Below are 19693 nucleotides of genomic sequence, written 5' to 3'. Positions count from 1 at the left end.
GTTTAACGGTATCATCTCCGATCCATCAGACAGCAATTTTGTTTTACATTTCACTATACTGTATTATTCATATTGATATCTCTCCCTGTCAGCCCTGAAACATTTTCCTAACTACCTCCTCAAGTTTTGAAATGGTACTCTAATAGTGTCTATACAGGGGGCAAGAGGGCAAATGGCATCATATGTGAACAAGTGATGTCATTTATGTAACTTGCATCAGTTACATCCTCAACTGTGCTATGATGACATGATTTCATCGTGGCTTGTACTGGATCCCTATGATGCCACCATTTTTATACTACCCATTAGGTTTCACTTTGTACTGTGTTATAATATGGTTTCCTGCTTTTTTGTTTATTATATAATATGAACCCAGCCACTGCAGACAGTAAATCATGGTTTTATGGCTTAGTGTAATGTGTAAACTCAGCCTGCTTTGTGCCATGTGTTTACCCAGTAAATTATGGTTGTTAAACGAACTACTGATTAGCAGTGCATGTTCCTGGCCACTGTGTCAGCCCTCCATCTGAAGGAGTTGTTGTTTATTCGTTCAGTCGCTTCCAACTCTTCGTGACTTCATGGACCAGCCCACGCCAGAGCTTCCTGTCGGTCGTCAACACCCCCAGCTCCCCCAGGGACGGGTCCGTCACCTCTAGAATATCATCCATCCACCTTGCCCTTGGTCGGCCCCTCTTCCTTTTGCCCTCCACTCTCCCTAGCATCAGCATCTTCTCCAGGGTGTCCTGTCTTCTCATGATGTGGCCAAAGTATTTCAGTTTGGCCTTTAATATCATTCCCTCAAGTGAGCAGTCTGGCTTTATTTCCTGGAGGATGGACTGGTTTGATCTTCTTGCAGTCCAAGGCACTCTCAGAATTTTCCTCCAACACCACAGTTCAAAAACATCTATTACCTTATAAGTAATAATTTCATAGGCATTCAGTTGAAGGCAATAGGACATCCCACATACATCATGACACCTCATGCAAATGATGCAAATGATATAATTTAAGTCAGTAATCTCATGACATCATCATGCAAATGATGCCGAGAATACAATTTGTATCATTCGTGCTATGACATCATGATGCTCTCCCCCCTCCCCCACTTCGTGGACAGTCATGAATAACTTATAAGACTACAAATATTATAAAACATGTTTTCCCCTTGATCTGGACAAGATTTCTCAAATGTGAATAGGTTATAACATTTGGAAATAATGGCATCCCTTTATGTTATCTATAGAAGATGGTACATTTGGAGTGAAAGAAGTTCCTTTTTCTGTCATGTGGATGTACTAAATACCAGGTTCCCAGTGGTGTAAAATGGCTTCATTCATTCAAGATGAAGCAATTTGGACAATTTAAACCAAGCAGTGAACTAGGCCTTAATTAAGCTACACAGACATAAACCCAGCCCTTTTTAAACACTACAACAGTTGTAACTAATGCATTTTTGAAGTGCCACTCTCGGAAACAGCATTAAAAAAAGCTTTTACCAATAGACTACTTTTAAATCCAAATGTAAACTCTCTAGGCTTTTAAAAAAATTGCTAGCCCAGCTGAGAATAAATAACATCAGTTAATCATATAGTTAAATACTGTAGCTGAGGAAAGGAGCGGTATTTGTGAGTGTATGAGCACACATGCATCCAGAGGTTTGCATGTTTTTTTAGTCACTAGAAGTAAAATATTAACAAGTCTTGGAAGAGAGATAGTCAGGATATCTCAGAGAAAATCTTACTTTGGCAACCCACAGCTGGATTTGCAAGGTTCAGAGGAAATTATAGAAATGCCTGAGAAGGAAAGCAGAGCAAAAGAAAGGAAAGGAAAGGAAAGAGGTCAGTAATTTGGATTGATTATCCCCATAATTGACTGTTCTGTCTGCAATCTGATGTGTGCCTTCTTACAAAGGACTGTATTTGAAGAACTGTCAGTCCTTTCTTGGCACATCGCCCAATCGAGGGCCCCTTAAAAAAAAAGATGGAAGTGAAAACGCTCTGAGACTGCCACCGATACTAAACAAGCACACGGGTCTCCTGACCACTGTGGTCTTCCCACTACAGTGACATACTCTGTGTGTGTGTGTATGCATGTGTGTATATATATACATACATACATACATACATACATACATACATATTTCATTTCTATTTAAATTACAACTGTAGTAACCCTGTGCAGCATCGTGGCTTAGAACACAGGCTTCTTAGTTTGCGTGAAGCTGCCATATGGATGAGAAAATGGCCGAGAGGAATTTTTCAGGAGACTGAGAAGAGGACTTTAAAGGAGCTAGAGAAACAGAGGAAAATGTGTCTAGGCAGACCAACAATGTGAGTGAAGAGGAAAAGATATTGGTGGCAGCCACTCCTACATTCTTTTGACCATCGGATTGTTTTGTGGCACTAAATGAGGGCATGTTGAGCACGGTATGCTGGAGCGCACAACTTTTTCTGCGTTGAGGGCCATGTTTGGCTTTGGAGTGCTACTCTGAAGGCCAGACCTCCAAAAGTAGTTGGTGGGACTAGGACTAAAACTAAACTCAATTTCATTTTATTTATACTTTATGCCTAATTAACATTAAATAAAATTAAGATATGATTACTCTATTATAACATTGAATAATGTGCTCCTCCTTATCCCATTAAACATGACAATGGGGTAACTAAATTTGAAAGTCTCTGGGGACTGCATCTAATGCCTCGGGGCGGGGGGCGGGGATTTTGGTTGTGTATCTCTGCCTTACAGCCATCCAATGCCCAGCCAGATATTAGTATTTAAATTATTTCCATTTGACAGTTCCTTGGGTTTTTTTTTTAATTCCTTGTCCCCTTGCTTGTTAAATAAATCCTAGTGCTTGTGCTTCATCTTCCACCCTATTCTTTAAAGGAGCTGGAGCAGTGCAGGTTATTTGGGGAGTACAAAATTCCCTTCCTATTATTGTGAGATCAAAGTCCCATTGTTCCCACCAATACAACAGGTGGCTGGCAGGAAAAGTTACATAATTATTTCTTATTTTACATTGGTGATATAAATTAATATGTACAAAGATTATGCTAATCTGTATCCTCTTTGGGGTAACGTATGAGTGGCTATAATTATATACAAATGGCAGTCTCCTGTCAAATAAGATTGCTCATTTCCTATACAGTTAAGGGCTGAATACAGTGCACATTATTTACCTGTGGACTGCCTTTCACCACTGAAAATTAAAGTTTGTGTGTATGAGTATGGTCCAGTGGCAAAACTCCTATATCCACCATGAAATATTGGATTATGGTACTGTATATGCAGATACAATGGAAATATAAAACGCATTGCACTGGATCAACAGAAAAAAAAGTACTTTGGATCAGTCACCTCATTTGGATTTTAAATGTCATAGCAATTTTTGATGCAACCTGTTGGCTAGATGTGACATTTTACCTGAGTATTCCTAAGGTTATCTTAAAATTCTTTACTACTTTAAACATTTTACTCCCATTAAGTTAAATGGGGTTTACTCCCAAGAGAGGAGGTAATTATGAAATTTGTTTCCATCCATTCAAAATCCTTTAATGGAGTTGCTGTTCAGTAATGCTTCCACACAAAAATGCTAATAATACAGTTTTAAAAAAAATATGTAATTAAAAAAGGAAAAGTTAGATTAATATTGTACCTGCTTTGATTCTCCTGCTGCTGGGCCATTTTAAAAGTACGTTATTTACCCAAGTTTCTTTTCCTTTGGAATGAGGTCATTGGTAGCTTATTAACACTCCATAGTTCGCATTTTTATTTACAGGAATGTAAATGTAAAGTGCATATGAAGCACTTTAATAGTTACTGCTCTATATCAGACCTTCTAATGGAAACAACGGCCTTCCAGTTTGCCCCTTGCCTGTTTGTCTGCATCTGATACTGTTCTGAACACATAGGCACTTGGATTATAATAAGATTTCTTATTTTTCAGGGAGAGATGACGTCTGACTGGGTCATCCTCTGCTATTCAAAAGGCCAGCCATTAATAATTACCACTCTGTAACAGAGGAAATATGCCAGCTTTAGATTGGCAAAACCAGTCTGACTATTTTAACAACAGGATCACAGTCACTGCAGGGATCCAAGAGATCATCCATAATGGTACAATATAAAATTTGAAAAAACCGTAGAGCGCTCATTGTCCTCTTCTGAATTTTCAGAGCCCTCCTTGAATGTTCATGGTGAGAAACAGATAATACAATAATTTAATTTATTTATTTTCTATCCCACCTTTATTATTTTTATAAATAACTCAAGGGGGTGAACATGCCTAATACTCCTTCCTCCTCCTATTTTCCCCACAACAACAACCCTGTAAAGTGAGTTGGGCTGAGAGAGTGTGACTGGCTCAAGGTCACCCAGCCGGCTTTCTCATCTAAGGCAGGACTAGAACTCTCGGTCTCCTGGTTTCTAGCCTGGTGCCTTAACCACCAGACCAAACTGGCTCTCAATGTCAATCAATCAATCAAATTGATCAATCAAAATTTATTTACAGTCCAAAACCAAACACAATTAAAGACCAACAAACAATACAATAACTATAAAAAGACATTTTAAAAACTGTGAGAATATCTTATAAGAATTCTAGCAGCTAACAATAGCATGAGGGAGGAACCAGGCCATTACCTTTCCCCTGGGTAACCATTCTTCAGAAACCTCTAAGAAGGCAACAGCATTCTTATCAATAGCTATAGTTGTTAGAAAATGCAGAAGATGGGAAAAAATTGCTGAAAGCTGTATAGCAGCTAGGATGAACAAATACATTTGTCACAGATCTGCATTCAGTATAGATGTAGAAGAAGGATTTCAGCAGTGTAACTTGCCTACAAGCTGTAAATACTGAAGTCCCCTCTTTCACACTATTATTAAAGGTCCAGTTAGTTTTCTAGTCTAATATCAACACAGCATCTTGTTTAAGTGTAGTTCTAGGCCACAAAAGGTTATGCTGAAACTTTTCAATTTTAAAATTTAAAATCATTCAATAACCAAAAAAATGTGATCCCGTTCTGTACTTGAGTCTAATACATGCTATTAAACTATTACATGGAAACAATTTGCAAGTTCATTTTTGAAATCATGCCTTCCTTTGTCCAAGCAAATTTACCATTGTACACAAGTTACTGGAGTCAGTTGTAATAGATTATAACACAGAGCATAGAAATGGACCTCACTTTTTAAAAACAAAAGCATATTGTGCCACATTATGACATAATTATAATAAAGCATACTAAGATAATTATAGATAGAACGTTTATTGCTATGGTTAAAAAGATCAGCATACAAAATACTAAAAAATCTGAAAATACCACAAGATAATACTACCTGTACATCATGAAACCCAAAACAAAAACTAACTGGGGACAGAAATCTCTACCAAAGATTGAGTGCCTTAATTGCACTAAGCAATAGACAATGTGTAAGTCAAGCAATGCCCCCAAACTTTGCTATGCTGCTGGAAATGCTCAATCTCTCATCTAATAGGAGATAAGAAATATAGAATTCAGACTCTAGGCCTGGAAAATTCCTTAGAAGGGGTGGAATAAACATCCCACATATATATATTTATTAAGCAGACAGCATGGAAGAATATTTCTACCTCATCGGTCCTGTAAGGGCATAAAAGTGAGCTAGTATAAAGATTCAGTCTGGTGTGGTGGTTAAGGCACCAGGCTAGAAATCAGGAGATGGTGAGTTCTAGTCCCGCCTGGGCACAAAGCCAGCTGGGTGAACTTGGGACAGTCCCCCTCTCTCAGCCCTGAGAAGCAGGCAAGGGCAAACCACTTCCCAAAAACTTTGCCAAGAAAACTGCAGGGACTAGTCCAGGCAGTCACCAAGAGTCAAGATTGTTTCAAAGGCACCCCACTCCCAACAAAAAAAGTGTAAAACCCAGTGATGTTCCAGCATTGTAATACTGGAAAGATAGGTGGCAGAAATGAAGCTATTATTACCAGACACGCAAGGGTCTGGAAATTAAACTTCTATTCCATGGTAAGGATGAGTCCTAACTTGCTGCATGACACAACATAGTGACTAATCCTGAAGAGAAGCCGCTGAACTGGGGAGGTTTTTTTTCCTCTGTGATTCTCTTCCATGTAGATTAAACTTGTCTTCTGGAATTAAAGAGGCTAAGGCAGTTGGAACAAATATAAATTTTAGCAAAGGCCGAAGAAAAGGAACCAGATACATGTTCCCACCGAAAATGGTCCTGGCACTATCACTTTCGACACATTCATGGGATCTATAAGAATAAAATGTGAGAATTTGGAATACACCACCTCCGTCATTCCTGTGTTCTATAGGAGCATATTTGGACTCCAGCAGCTGGAGAAGCATCAAGGTGTGCTGACCAGCATAGAGTAATAGTGATCTGGCCCAATAAGATATTTCTTTAATGTTATAAATGGAAAGAAAACTTCCTAAAAGGCACCCCTGCATGACCCATTTCTCTATGGGGTGAATCTGAGAGATGCCCTGAGGATGGCAGCAATTCTTAAGTAAATGGTTTCCTGGAGCCAATGAATCAGCAACAGTATGTGTCCAGTCAGTGGAAGCAATTTCAAGTGTCTTCCAGAATCTATCTGTGAAGATCATAATGAAAGCTATTTTGAAATTAAACACTGCAAAGAGAATCCTACATGAGGAAGAAGGATCTCTTTTAACAAGACGATGCATAGCTGACTCTTGATCCAAAGTTGCTCAATCTGTCCCTCCCCCCCCATTGTTTGTTCACTTGCTAAAATACTTTCACTATCTAGTCAATGAAGAAATGTGCAATAGAGACATACAATTACACTGTAATTAGTTTTGGGTCTGTGTTCTGCTGGTTCAGCTTCTTTCTCCTTTGTGTAAAATTGAATCATTAATGCATTTTATTCACTGATACAGGTAAGAAATGCTGCTAGGACAGATGCATACCAATTTGTATGGTCTACTTACAGTTTGTGGGGTGCATGGAAGACAACACCTCAAAATCTATTTTAGGAGCGCTACCTAGAGGCCAATCAAGTAGCTCACTTGAACCTGGTCCAGAGTGAAATGTGCAGTCAGAATCCACCACATAAATAGACCAGAAGTGTGTCTCCCACCCTTCTGTGGGAATGAGCCAGTCCCATTTGTGCTCATTGCTAAGTAAGTACTCATCAGTAATGCACGAAAAAATTGCTGACCGCCTCAGCCCAGGGCCTAGGGACTACAATTAATTACTTCAATCCTCCCCTTGAGAAATCCCCCTTCCTTAACTAAAACTTTAGGATGACTTTTTAATGAATACAAAGGTGGCAAAGAGAGTGAAGCACTTTCTCTGTATGACATGCATCCAGCCATTAAAGCATTCCTTCCCTTCCTGTCTGGAACCTGGATTTAAGAGATGAAGTTCTTAACATTAGCACATGGCACAACTGTCTTAAAGCTTGGTATTGGTCAAAAGCCTGGGGAAACATCTGTCAGTATTGTGGAATGGATCTGGAGAAGATCTAGTCTGGTCTAGTGGTTGAAGCACCAGGCTAGAAACCAGGAGACTGAGAGTTCTAGTCCCACCTCAGGCACGAAAGCCGGCTGGGTGACTTTGGGCCAGTCTCTCTCTCTCAGCCCAAGTCACCTCACAGGGTTGTTTTGTGGGGAAAATAGGAGGAGGAAGGAGTATTAGGTATGTTAACTGCCTTGAGTTATTTATAAAAATAATAAAGGTGGGATAAAAAATCTGAAAAAAAAAGTATTCCTGAAATTTCCTTTTCTAGCCTTGAGGATGTAATTGTAATAACTGCACAAGTATAACTGCAATAATAAGATATGAGTACCAGTGGGAAAAAAAATCTCACCAATCTTGAAATCATTCTACATGCCACTGAGCAGGCAGTGTACAAGTTTGACATTTCACAACTGCCTGAGTAGGATAAATGGAAATGTTATATGACGTATATATTGCTACAGTTCTCTGTCTGCACATTTGATGCCTGCCTAGTCAGTGGTCTCTGCAGAAGCTTGCTTCTTTCATCAGAATGACAAAAGCAATGCCAGGCCAAGCTGTGCCACTTTTGTAGGCGTGACAGCAGAATGTAGAATCAAAACTTTTATGAGGAAATCTCTGTTGCTAAAGGACCAGCCATTGCACAGGATAGGATGATTTGTTCCTTCTCAGGATTTCTGTGTTGGTAGAAAAGAAGAGAATTTTGGTCATGCCCAAGCTGCTTTCGAGGGGCCGGGACCAAAAATGGTGGTAATGTGGAAGTGTCCAGGATATCAGCATTAGCATACACATCCATTATTAGAAGCCCCCCTGCCCCTCTCAATAGTTCCACCCCAGGCAAATTTGCAGAACCACAGCAAGGGTTTCTAGACCCAGTTATTAAGAATGAAACAACCACATTCAGACTGTTGAAGAAGAATGCGTAGGAGAAATCCTGGAACTGAATTTTTATCAAAGGCCCTGAATTTGGTTCTCATACTGATAAATTCCTCAGCTGAGTGTGTGCTCTTTGCATGTGTCAGTTCATCTGAACTGCTATGTAGCACTTAGTCTGTGGTTGTTGGATCTCAGGATTCTAATAAAAACAGACTAGATCTGAAATCTTTTTTTATAAAGACTTTATTAGAGTTTCAAAATATGGATAAAATACAAAGTATAGAAAAGCTTGAGGAAAGAGCTAAAAGAAAAAAGAAAAACGAAAAAAGTACAGAAATAACTGGAAAGAAATACAAAGAAAGTGACTTCCAACCTTCTCCAACACAGATATGAATACAAATATTGATACTTTCATCTCTTACTCTTAACTAAACCTTAATAAACATTATTTCTATCAAAAATAACAATTTAATCATCAAAACCCAAAATCAAGACTTCATTTCTTTTCATTTAGAATCAAATAGTCCCAAACTGGTTTCCTCATAGAAACAAATCCAGTCACAGTATTTTCTCTTATCAGTGCTGTCAATTTTGCCATCTCCACCAACTCCAGTAATTTTACCATCCATTCTTCCATTGTGGGAATTTGTAGGAAAATCTAAATCTAAACCACATTGATTTTGCAATGCTGGAATTGCTGTCCCAGTGTTTATTGAGGGTGTCAAGTTGAGGAAGACAGTTTTAGATAATTCAAAACACACTTCAAATTCATTATTTTCAGTGAACACTGTCATAACCCCATAAAGTAGACTTGCAAGATATGAGTTGAAGTTAAAATACAGGGACATCTAAGGCCATATGTTAAGTTTATGGCTAAGGTGAGATCTCAACCAATTCCTTGCATGCTCAGACACTATCCTATACCATTTCTGCATTGCAATAGATAACCTGTGGCACCTCTGGCAGCAATGGTGTCAACAGTGATAATACTTAACTAGAAATACCTACAACCAATTCTATCAGTGGTTCTGGTACAGTCAACAAGACTCAAGGCTTAACAATAGCTTTAGTGGTATGATGTTCTTTTCCAAAAGGCCAATCAATAAGGCATTGTTATCCCCAATAAGCTGTTAATTATACTCTGTCCCAATGGAAATCAGACCCCACATTCTCTGACCTGAGTTTGTTTATTAAAAACATTAGGAACAGAAGGACTCAGGGCTTCTCTTTCCCTATGATTCCTTGCTTTTCATTTCTTTTCTCCCTTTTTTCTATCTGTCGTGACAATAATGCTGAGAAAAGGTGAATCAATCAACCAATTATTTTTTTTTCAGTGCAAGCAAAAATGAAAGATGAGATGATTCATCAAAGCTGTGTGGAAGGCATAGACAAAGATATCATTATGTCGAAAGGAATGAGCAGTGGAGGACTGGACAGTTTCTGGAATTTTCTCTGAAATACTATAGTCAAGTTTTCTTTACTTAAATTATAGCCTATTGAGGAATAATTACCTTTTAGGCAGAATAAATTTGCTTTCCATGCACCACAGTGGACCATCTTGTCAGAAGCATCCCACAAAACATAAAGAGAGTGACAAAAGTGCTCTGCAGTTATCTCTTCTGAGGGGTCTATGAAGAGATTCATTTCCTCCTCTAGTTGTGGCATAGGTGCTTGTAATGATAAGAAGCTATTAATTAAAAGATATTTAGAGAAGAATACAAGAAGCTCTTCAGAATTTATACTGTAAATATTGTGCAACACTGGTGAGATTCCAGAGCCATCCAGGGCATGCACATACATAGCAAACAAACAGTAAAAAAACACAGTGCATCTTTGCTCTAAGGCCTCAGTGATTTTTTTTTGTTTCAGCCAGCTCCTTTTAAATAGGCAGAAAAGTCTTTGCCCCCTGGCAGCTAAGCCTACTGTTAGCAAAAAGATGGCCTAAAGACACACATTTTGCAGCTAATTATAACTTTCAGCTTTTGCAGAGCAGATTATCATTGAGTATGTAGTTGGCTGGACATGAAGAGCACTTGAGGTATGTTATAGCAAGAGAAACTGCACAACTGTGCCCAGAGGTGTTGGAGACAGCCCTGTGATCTTGCTGATTTAAGGACAGCTCGCTCCATCCAGATTAATTTTGCTCTTGTCCTTCAAAGTTATATCGTCTTCCTGCCTCAGCATGGCAGAAAGGTGCACAATCAGGGTTAACATAAAACTGAACTAAACTCCAAGCCACACAGTTGGAACCCTTCCCTGCCAACTGACCACGACAGCAAGGAGTTATATGAGACAGATTTTAAAAAAACAAACAAACAATAACAGGATGGACCTCTCACAGAAAGAAGACCCTAAGAAGACTTTATTCATTTCTGTTTCTGCAGGAGCTGATCCTTCAAAAAGAGTTTGCCCTCCTGAGAAAATATCTCCGGTATGTATCTGGAGGGCTTTGTATTCAGTATTTCTTTTAACTTCATGAAAGCTTCTGTTATTTTTGTCATTGCTGTATTCTGGTCTCAGAAAACAGTTCTTGCCTAGAATTGATGTCAGCTTTAAAATTTTGGAATGAAACGCTTCCTTGATTAATCTATTAAAAAGAAAGTTAAAAAAAAGAAGAAGTGAGGGTGGGAGAAACAGAACCAGTGGCTTCTTTGAGCTAATCACTGCACTGGCAAGAAAGCTCACTCTAGGAATTTGCATCCAAGGCATTTTCAGATGGAAAATACATTCCAAGAATTTTCACTCTTGAAGTATGAAATATATGTAGAAGGGAAGCTGATGAGATCCTAAATCATGATGTAGTGTATTTCAACAGTGGAAACTACACCCCAAAACAGCTGTACCACAGTGGTATTTTAAGTTAGTGCTATGCACACATTTTTGCCGCTGTTGTTAATGTTGTTTGTTGTTTGAGGTTGAGTTTCTGGACCTTTCTAGATCCTGATTAGGCAAAAAGAATGGGTTTATTCTTAATGGTATATTTGTATTAGTCCTGATCCAGCACCAGTAATTTGATACTGTGCCTTCAGGTAGTGAATGAACAATTTATAGAAGCTTCCTCTAACTGGCAGCCCCAATACATCTGGAGGATATGAGGCTGGAGAAGACTAGTTTATAAGCAGCTGCAAGAAAGAGACTTGTAGTTATGGAATAATGATTCCCCAGTAAAATAAGTAACTATGTAAAGGAGATGTGCAGTCAAGCACTAGAGAAGGCAATAATACCTATACCAGATAAAACAAATGTTAAATACATTTGTAAAAGGCAAAGGTTTGAGAAGAGATAGGACATTGTTTCAGATAAAGGAGAAGGAATAACCTTAATTAATTAATTAAATTAATACATTAAATTAAGATTTCAGCCTTAATTAAAATGGGATGCAGCACCCCGTGAGAGCTTATAGCCTGAAGTAATATAGCAGGGAACCATTCTGCTTCTCAATTAAAAACATTAACAACTTTTAAAAACTGTGCTATTTTAAACGAAAAAAAAACTGGTAGGCATAGAAACATTCTCATGACAAGGAGTTTTTAATTGTTCTGGGAAAATGTAAATAACTCCTGAGTTAGGAAACCTATCCTGTGCAATAAATGAGTAATTTTACCCATTCATTGCATGTACAAATGAGCATTTTGAAGCCCCCTCTAATTTAAAACTTGATCAGATCAAACCTTTTCATTCCATATAGTTTGTTATTTGAGCATTTATGGATTAATGGAGGAGAGCATTAAATCAGTCATTGGTGTGAATGTATAGATCAATGCTGGAATTATCTCAAAGAATAGATTATCAAGTGTTTGTACTCCTTCTCCTAAAGCCAATATCCACAGAAAGAGGCTATAAGCTAAGAACAATTGTATTACAGAAATAATCTTTAACTGCTATTTTTCTCACATTCATCTTTTCCCTCTAATTCTCTTTAGGAATGATAGGGAAGAGAGATTGCAACTTTAAACACATCCACACATGCATATAAGAAAAATTTGTGTATAAAATCCAATATATGTAATGGGTGAATGGCATGTGAATTTTCTTATCTAGGCAGTAATGAAATGCTCTGAAACAATATATACTGCCATTTTTACACCTATGCTGTATTTGAAAGCTATGCCAGGCGTGGATATTACATAAAACAAATATACCAGAGGAGCTAGTGGGAACACATGATGGGTAGGCTGGGAAGATGCAATCTGCCAGGGTTGCAGGAGAAGATCAAAGAACAATTTCATGTCAGAATCTTGGACAGTACCTCTTGCAAATTAATAAACAAGAGTAATTTTGAATCAAACATACAAAAATGTTCTGGATTATTAGGGGTTTTTCTCAGTTATTAGAAGTGTGTCTTTTGTGTCTTGTATTTAATCTGTAAACATAATCTGAGCTAAGGGAAAACAGTGTGTGAGAAGGGACTTCAAAGTGGAAAAAGTGGCCAAAGGCAATACAAAGCACCCTTCCTACAGCTTCTTTGCCAGCCCAATAATTTTTCTTTGCATGAAGAACTAGTAATTGGACTTTGAAAGATAATTGCTTTATGGAGTTGTATCCTCATCTGAAGTATGAATGCTCTGCTTGATTAGGAAAGATTCATTTGACTTTTCAGTCCAGTTTTGATTTTCAGTTCTATTTTTCATGCTCTCTAAATCTCACTATCATCCTGAACCTCATGCTTCATGCATTATAATTAATAAGTAGGCTAAAGTTAAAATGGATGAGCATGTCCCAAAAAAAGTATGTACATATACATGTAAAACTGAAATTGAGTAAAAGATATAAACATTTACTGGAATAACTGGAAATAAATGCTAAACAAATCAAGCTTTTCCATGGTACGGGAGGAGCATGTGCATATTGGGAGGGTTGAGGAACCAAAAGTGTTATTCTCCATATGATATTAGCATAGTACAAAACAGAAGCCAGATTTTTAACTATGGCTATAAAAACAAGGCTTTTAGTAACACATCAATGAGTTGGGGTTTTAAGTCTATTGTGTAATATTTATTAAATATTTTATTTGTTAAACTGTTTTATCTAATGTGAAGTTTAGATTATATTTGTAACTTGCTTTTGGGCCTTTTGGTCGTAAATAAAATTGAAGTGAATATGGTGTTAGCAAGAGTGCAGAACTTAGCTATAAAGGGGGCTCTCATCTACCAAATAGAATAATACTTCCTCTATATCTGACCTGCCAGAACAGTATGGTAGCACTTGGGACCATTAATGACCAAAAACCAGCTCATGTAGAAAAGACAGCACAATAGCACATGTGTGACTATCTCAGTGTCACCCAGTTGCCAGGGGCACATTCAGTCTTGACCTGGATGTTGTTATATCCCCTTCTAGTATTATTGAGGCAAGGTATTGAGCCCCAAGGACAAAGTTCTCCAGTGACTGTAGGAGGTGTGTTGCCTTCTTACATGTCAGTGCGTGTAACCAAAGCTATGGGGACTTTCATGTTGAAATAAAGTTATTATTCAGTCAATTAAAAAAAAATGGAATGAGCCCAAACAGAGTACAAAATGGGAGTTAGGGTTCAGCAGTTAGCTTTGGTATGAAACAATGTTGACACTGGATTCATCCAGTTTTGATAGCACAATAACATGCATCTTATAACGCAGATATTCTTTATAGAAGCTCTAATGAATGCGTGTAGAAGGGAATGACTTTGTAGCAGCAAATTCCAGCCTTTAAATCTTCATCATTTAACTTATATGGAAAATAGGAGTGGGTAGGAAATGTCTTTCGTTTCCATTTCACTGCAGACTTACCTAATTCACATTTCCCAAATTAACCAATGAAGCAAAACACAATTATATTTTGATATGATATGCAATGCAGTACTCCAGTCATAAAACTTGAAAAAATGTGTGCACGTTACTGAACAGAATATATGATAGTACACCATCTTGTTGGAAATTACTTCCACAAATATTTATATTGGGAAAATGATATACAAATGGCATCTATGAGAAATGCGTAATACACACGCCCATTTTTTGTGTGGACATTAACATGTTTGCAAAGTGGTGGGGAAACAGGACAGAAAATGGCTAAGATGAGGAAGGAAAAACCAACAAACCTGAAACGGACATATTCATCCATCCCTAATGGAGAGCTTGCACAGACAGGCATAGGAGGCCTTTTCTATGTGCTCAGGAGCTCTGCTCCCGCCTGCCCCCCCCCACGTTTCCTGAATGTAAACAAAGAGCCATTTGGGCATGTAAATGGTATATTTTGGCATTCTCTATACACAATCAAATCCATGTAGGTTGAAACAGAGCCTTGTTAGTGTGATTCGCCTTCCCCGCCCTGCCCCCATTTCCCTGCCCCTTCAGGGAAATGTCATTGAGTGACGGTAATAGGCCTACCATGTTTCTTCAGGAGCTTTTTCTTGTCAGGTACCATTAAAGCATGAACTGAGAAACCACAATTTGTAGTTTTGTATCTGACTCCCATTTAAATAACCCCTTCCTGGGAGACTCATCTCATCGGCCCTGGAAGAGTGAGGATTTCTCACTGTCAAATGGGTTTCTCCCTCTTTGCAGGCTCTGTTGCCGCTGCACGTCCTGGGATAGCACTGCAAAAGTGTTGCGGAAGTGTCCTAGGGAAAATGCCAGCCTGCTTTGTTTTCTTATAGTGCCGTGAAGCTTCACAAATTTGAGAACAAAAATGAAGTCTGGACTCTGACAACAATAATACTGCCATTATGTACTTAGGCATGTGGTGATTCTTTTGTGTATGATGCTTGGATCCTCCTGACGCTGAAGTTGTTAGGTTCTTTTTTCCTATATTTTGTCTGGTGACACAACTACTTTGTACAAGCTGGAGGAAGAAAAAGAACATCCCTGTTGGGGTTTGTGTCTTGATTACAGCAAGAACTTAGATTAGTCATAGAAATTTTATGGAAACCTACAGACATTCACTAAGCTCATCCAAGTCACAGAAAAATCTTTTTGCTCTGTATCTTCTGATGAGAGAAATTTTCAGTTTTTCCTTTGGCACCTATCTGTACTTCTCTAAATAATTTTATGTAAGGGTCCAAGCCACACACTGTTGTATCGAAAACAAAAAGGCTAATTCTATTTGATATTGAATACACACACAAACACACATACACTCATAATATTTATATAATATTTTCAAGCTTTTAAAATGCTATTTGATATTCACACAATGTGTTGAACTTCGCTCTTTGAAACATGACTTTGTTGACTTTAAGCATTCCATTGAATTGTTTCTTCATGGTCATACCAGATATGTGTATTGGTTTCAAAGCCTGCTTTCTATGTGTACTGTTGTATCAATTGTGCAAATGATCAAAGGATATGTTTTTACATAACACTGCTGTACCTCTTTCTGCTTGGTTTCTTTAGAAAATATGTGGCACCCCCTATCCTCTCAGCATTGCCTTCATTGTGGTGAATGAATTTTGTGAGCGCTTCTCCTACTATGGAATGAAAGGTGGGTTTTTCCAGCCCTTTCTGAGGAAAATTCAGATGCTTTTTCTATTTATTTAGGTAGAAGAAGGGCAGGGAGAAATTAATGGCTGGAATTGTTGAAAAGGTGTTTTGCTTGATTTCTCACCCATGATCTTGATCGGATTTATAAATCTTAATGGTCTGTGCTAAATGTAAATGCTAATGTGATAGACAGACGAAGGGTCATAAATACAGAAGGCTGGAGGCAAAATGTAAAGGTTGTTCTAAAGAATGTTCTGCAGAAGATGGGAACAGAACTGAAGTCTGAGGAAGAAACTGTTGGCCTAGCCAGCCTTTCTCAACCATGGCAGTTTCCAGATGTAGGGACTTCAGTTCCCAGAAGTCTTCAGTCATCATATTGTTGCTCAGAATTCTGGGCATGGAAATCCACTCATCTAGTGCTACCAGATCTAGGCTGCAAAAATGCAGATGACTACCAGATGGCAAAAAAGCATTAGAATTTTCTATATCTCTTTGCTATCATCTAGTGGTTGTCCAGAGTTTTGCAGTCCAAAACTGCTGACCCATCATACATCTGAGAGGGTGCCTGGACTGAGCAAGCTGTCCTAGTATCTAATTTCACCAGATTTTCCCTTGTGGCAGGCAATATGATTTTATTTCTGGGATGATGGTACAACATGCAGAAAGGCCAGTTTGTTCATTACTATATTTTTCTGCCACTGATAAACTTTAATGTTTCTTTTGTTACTGTTAAAGACACAAAGCTATTATCAAGTGGCAATAGATAGAGCACCACAGAGATGACCCTGGAGAAGGAATGTGGCAGTCAGCAAAACATGATTTCAGTGCAGGAAAGGGAGAAAATGTCAGAAACAAACTGGAATGGAGTCTGCCTTAACCTTCTTTGGTGTAAGGGGAATACAGGGACAATGCTGTCAGGTTTTCAAGATTCTGTTACTAACGTGTATATCAGTAAAGTAGAGTTCCAGTGTTTCTTGTACAGCCTGTTTTCTGATGTGGCGTATCTGAAAGGGTTGACACAATACTACCAACAGCCTCCTACAGCGTTACAAACTGGACCTTAATACTATCATATATTACTGAGGCCTGGACGGGCATGGAAGGGGGAGTTCCACTCTCAGAAATATGCCTACCTGCATTATTATGTGTGGTATCAGTGAAGAGCCCAGGGCAGGGATGGTGGAGAAGCTATGGTCATCCAGAATACTCTGGTGGCATTCAAAGGCATTGCACCACAGAAAACCGGTTGTGAGACCCTGTTTGTAAAGTTGGGCTCTCGGGAACATTTGGGACTGTTGCTGCTGTACTAGTCTCCTTGCTACATAGTAATCTCCTTGCCTGAGTTCCTTGAATGTGACTAGATTGGTGGTGGAGTTCCCCAGGCTTAAGGTCTTAGGGGAGGGGACGTCAACTGCTCTGGGGGCACTACCCCAAATAGAACCAGTGCACAATTTGAGGGTCCTCCCAGATTTGCAACACCCATATGAGGAACAGGTGGTAGCGATGACCAGGAATGCTTTTGTACAACTTTGTCTTGTGTGCAGTTGTGCCCTTTCCTGAACCAGGAGGCACTGCTCATGGTCATTCATAGCTTAGTCACTCCTGAGTGGACTATTGTAATGTGCTTTACATGGGGCTGCCCTTGATAGGACATCCAGAAGCCGCAACTGGTCCAGAATGCATTGGCACCAGCAATTATGTGTGCACCTTAGTACGCCCATGTTACACCTCTGCTCCATGAGCTGTACTGGCTTCCAGCATGCTTCCCAGTGCAAATCAAGGTGCGAGTTGTTACCTATCAAGTCCTTCATGGCATAGGGCCAGGTTTTGTTCATTCCACTAGATCTGAGAGGCTTGTTTTGAGTTCTAATCAAAGAAAGTCACCTAGCAGGATCCAGAAAGTGGGCCTTTTCTGCCACAATGTCTGCCCTTTGGAATCCCATACCTATTGAGATTAGATTGACCCTGACCTTGCCAGCTTTTCAGGAAGCTCTAAAGACTTGGACATAGGCATGGAGGTCAGGCAGTTGGTTGGAGCCCATGAGATGTCATTTTATTGTTGATTGAGCAATGCCTTGGCTGCCATTATAGACTTTTTATACTGTTGTTTATTTATGTTTACTTTGTATTGTGTTTTTATGTGTTAGCCTCCCGGAGTCACTACAAGATAGGCAGCTATATAAATTAGATTAATAAATATTTGTGATATCCATTATCTTGTGTTTTTTGTTTTTGTTGTTGTGTTTCTTTCCTCAGCTGTCCTGACTTTGTATTTTCTCTACTTCCTGCACTGGGATGAAACAACCTCCACATCTGTATACCATGCTTTCTCAAGTTTGTGTTACTTCACACCAGTCATTGGTGCCTTCATTGCTGACTCATGGCTGGGGAAATACAAGTAAGAATGAAATATACTATCTACAGTATTTAGACTTTCTCTCTCTTGTAGGCTACCCCATTTGGATTGCCAGGAACAATTCAGAGGAACCCCGGGGTCCAGCAGGGAAGAGAAACTGCCAATCTTAAGTGGAACCATAGTATACTTAGCATTATCTCACCCTTCTGGTTAGCAATAGCCTTTTTTCCAAAACTTAGAAGACCAACAGAGAAAGAAGAGTTGTAATTTTGGTAGATATCCCAGTAGCAGAAAAATGCTTCTCTCTCCCCTATCAGAAACCACAGACATGTATTTGGCTTTCTGATTATAAATGCAACTGTCTTTGGCTGATAATGCATCCCCCCTTTTCCTCTTTTCCTCCACAGAACAATCATTTATCTCTCCATTGTTTATATTATTGGGCACGTGATCAAGTCAGTTGGGGCAATACCAAGTGTGGGAAACCAGATTGCTCATGTGTAAGTAATGAGGAAATAGGCCTGCTGTGTTTTGATAATGTTACTATTAATTAACTTGTATTAATGAGTGGTACATTCAAATGCACCTTGCAGTAAGCATTATGTGGCTCTGTCAGACCTCTTGTTATCTTGGCACAATGTGTGTTATCCCTGTCAGGTCTGGATATCACAGCCTTGACAGCTGCCAGTGCCTACCTTTTGAAAATCTGCCAGTCTTGACTCTCAGGGTACAAAGATTTGTTCCAGACTAGCCTTCGTGTGTTTCAATGGAAAGAGCACTGCTTGGAGTTCACCAATCAGCTGCTGATTAGTCTCTATATACAACTGAGGGGCCGTGACTACAGCCGTTCGTTATGTTTAGCATGATAAGGAGGATTTTGTTTACTATTGAAGAGCAAACACAAACAAATATGAAATGAACCACAGTGTTTTCAAGTATGGTTCATTTCTCAGAAAGTTGGATTGGTAGGATTCTAAGGTGACTTTGTACTGTTGCTGCAAAGTTAGTTGTGTTACAATTTTGGTTCTGTTAAATTTAAATTCTATTAAAATGGAACAATGTTACTTTGTATGTGATGTGTATGTATGCAAATTTCATCATGGAGATCCTGATCTTGATGGTGAGTATATGGCATAAAGTCTACCGACCAACTTTCAATTATTTATAGTTGGAAAGCTTGTTAAATGGTTCAGTCCGCCTCCGCCTCCTAATATTTAATTCATGAATTGCAGTGGAATTTTGTAATATGGGAAAGAGCTATTATGTACTAGATGGGAATATATTAAATTCTGACAAATTTGGAATCTGTGGTGGTTAACTCTGTCTTTTGAGGAAATATACATTTGCTGGGTTTGTTGTCTAGATTCTAGACAGAGCATGGAGGATCTTATTGAGATGTGTGCCATAAACACCATTTTTTAAAAATCCTGTTACTGTGTATATGCTACAAAATTCAAGAAGGTGATGCATGTACAAAATACAATAGAAAGCATGCAAATTACATGTTGTACTTTGTATATATCT

At 38.7% G+C, this 19693-nt stretch overlaps 1 protein-coding gene across 3 annotated transcripts in view; it reads left to right on the top strand.

Annotated features, from left to right (window-relative positions):
• The first annotated feature begins 1755 nt into the window (after positions 1 to 1755).
• Positions 1756 to 19693, top strand: part of SLC15A2 (solute carrier family 15 member 2) — a 91604-nt gene continuing 73666 nt past the window's right edge. For 2 of the 3 annotated variants that reach the window (XM_063288790.1, XM_063288789.1), the window contains exons 1-5: positions 1756 to 1838; positions 10741 to 10787; positions 15727 to 15814; positions 18070 to 18211; positions 18577 to 18669. In XM_063288790.1, coding sequence (XP_063144860.1) covers positions 1790 to 1838; positions 10741 to 10787; positions 15727 to 15814; positions 18070 to 18211; positions 18577 to 18669 — 419 coding nt within the window. In that variant the 5' untranslated portion in view covers positions 1756 to 1789. Of the gene's footprint in view, positions 1839 to 10682; positions 10788 to 15726; positions 15815 to 18069; positions 18212 to 18576; positions 18670 to 19693 lie in introns of those variants that run through there. The other variant, XM_063288788.1, reaches the window with a different exon arrangement.

This window comes from Candoia aspera, chromosome 1, assembly GCF_035149785.1.
Source record: "Candoia aspera isolate rCanAsp1 chromosome 1, rCanAsp1.hap2, whole genome shotgun sequence".
Taxonomy (NCBI): Eukaryota; Metazoa; Chordata; class Lepidosauria; order Squamata; family Boidae; genus Candoia; species Candoia aspera.
This window is presented reverse-complemented; position numbering and strand designations above follow the sequence as displayed.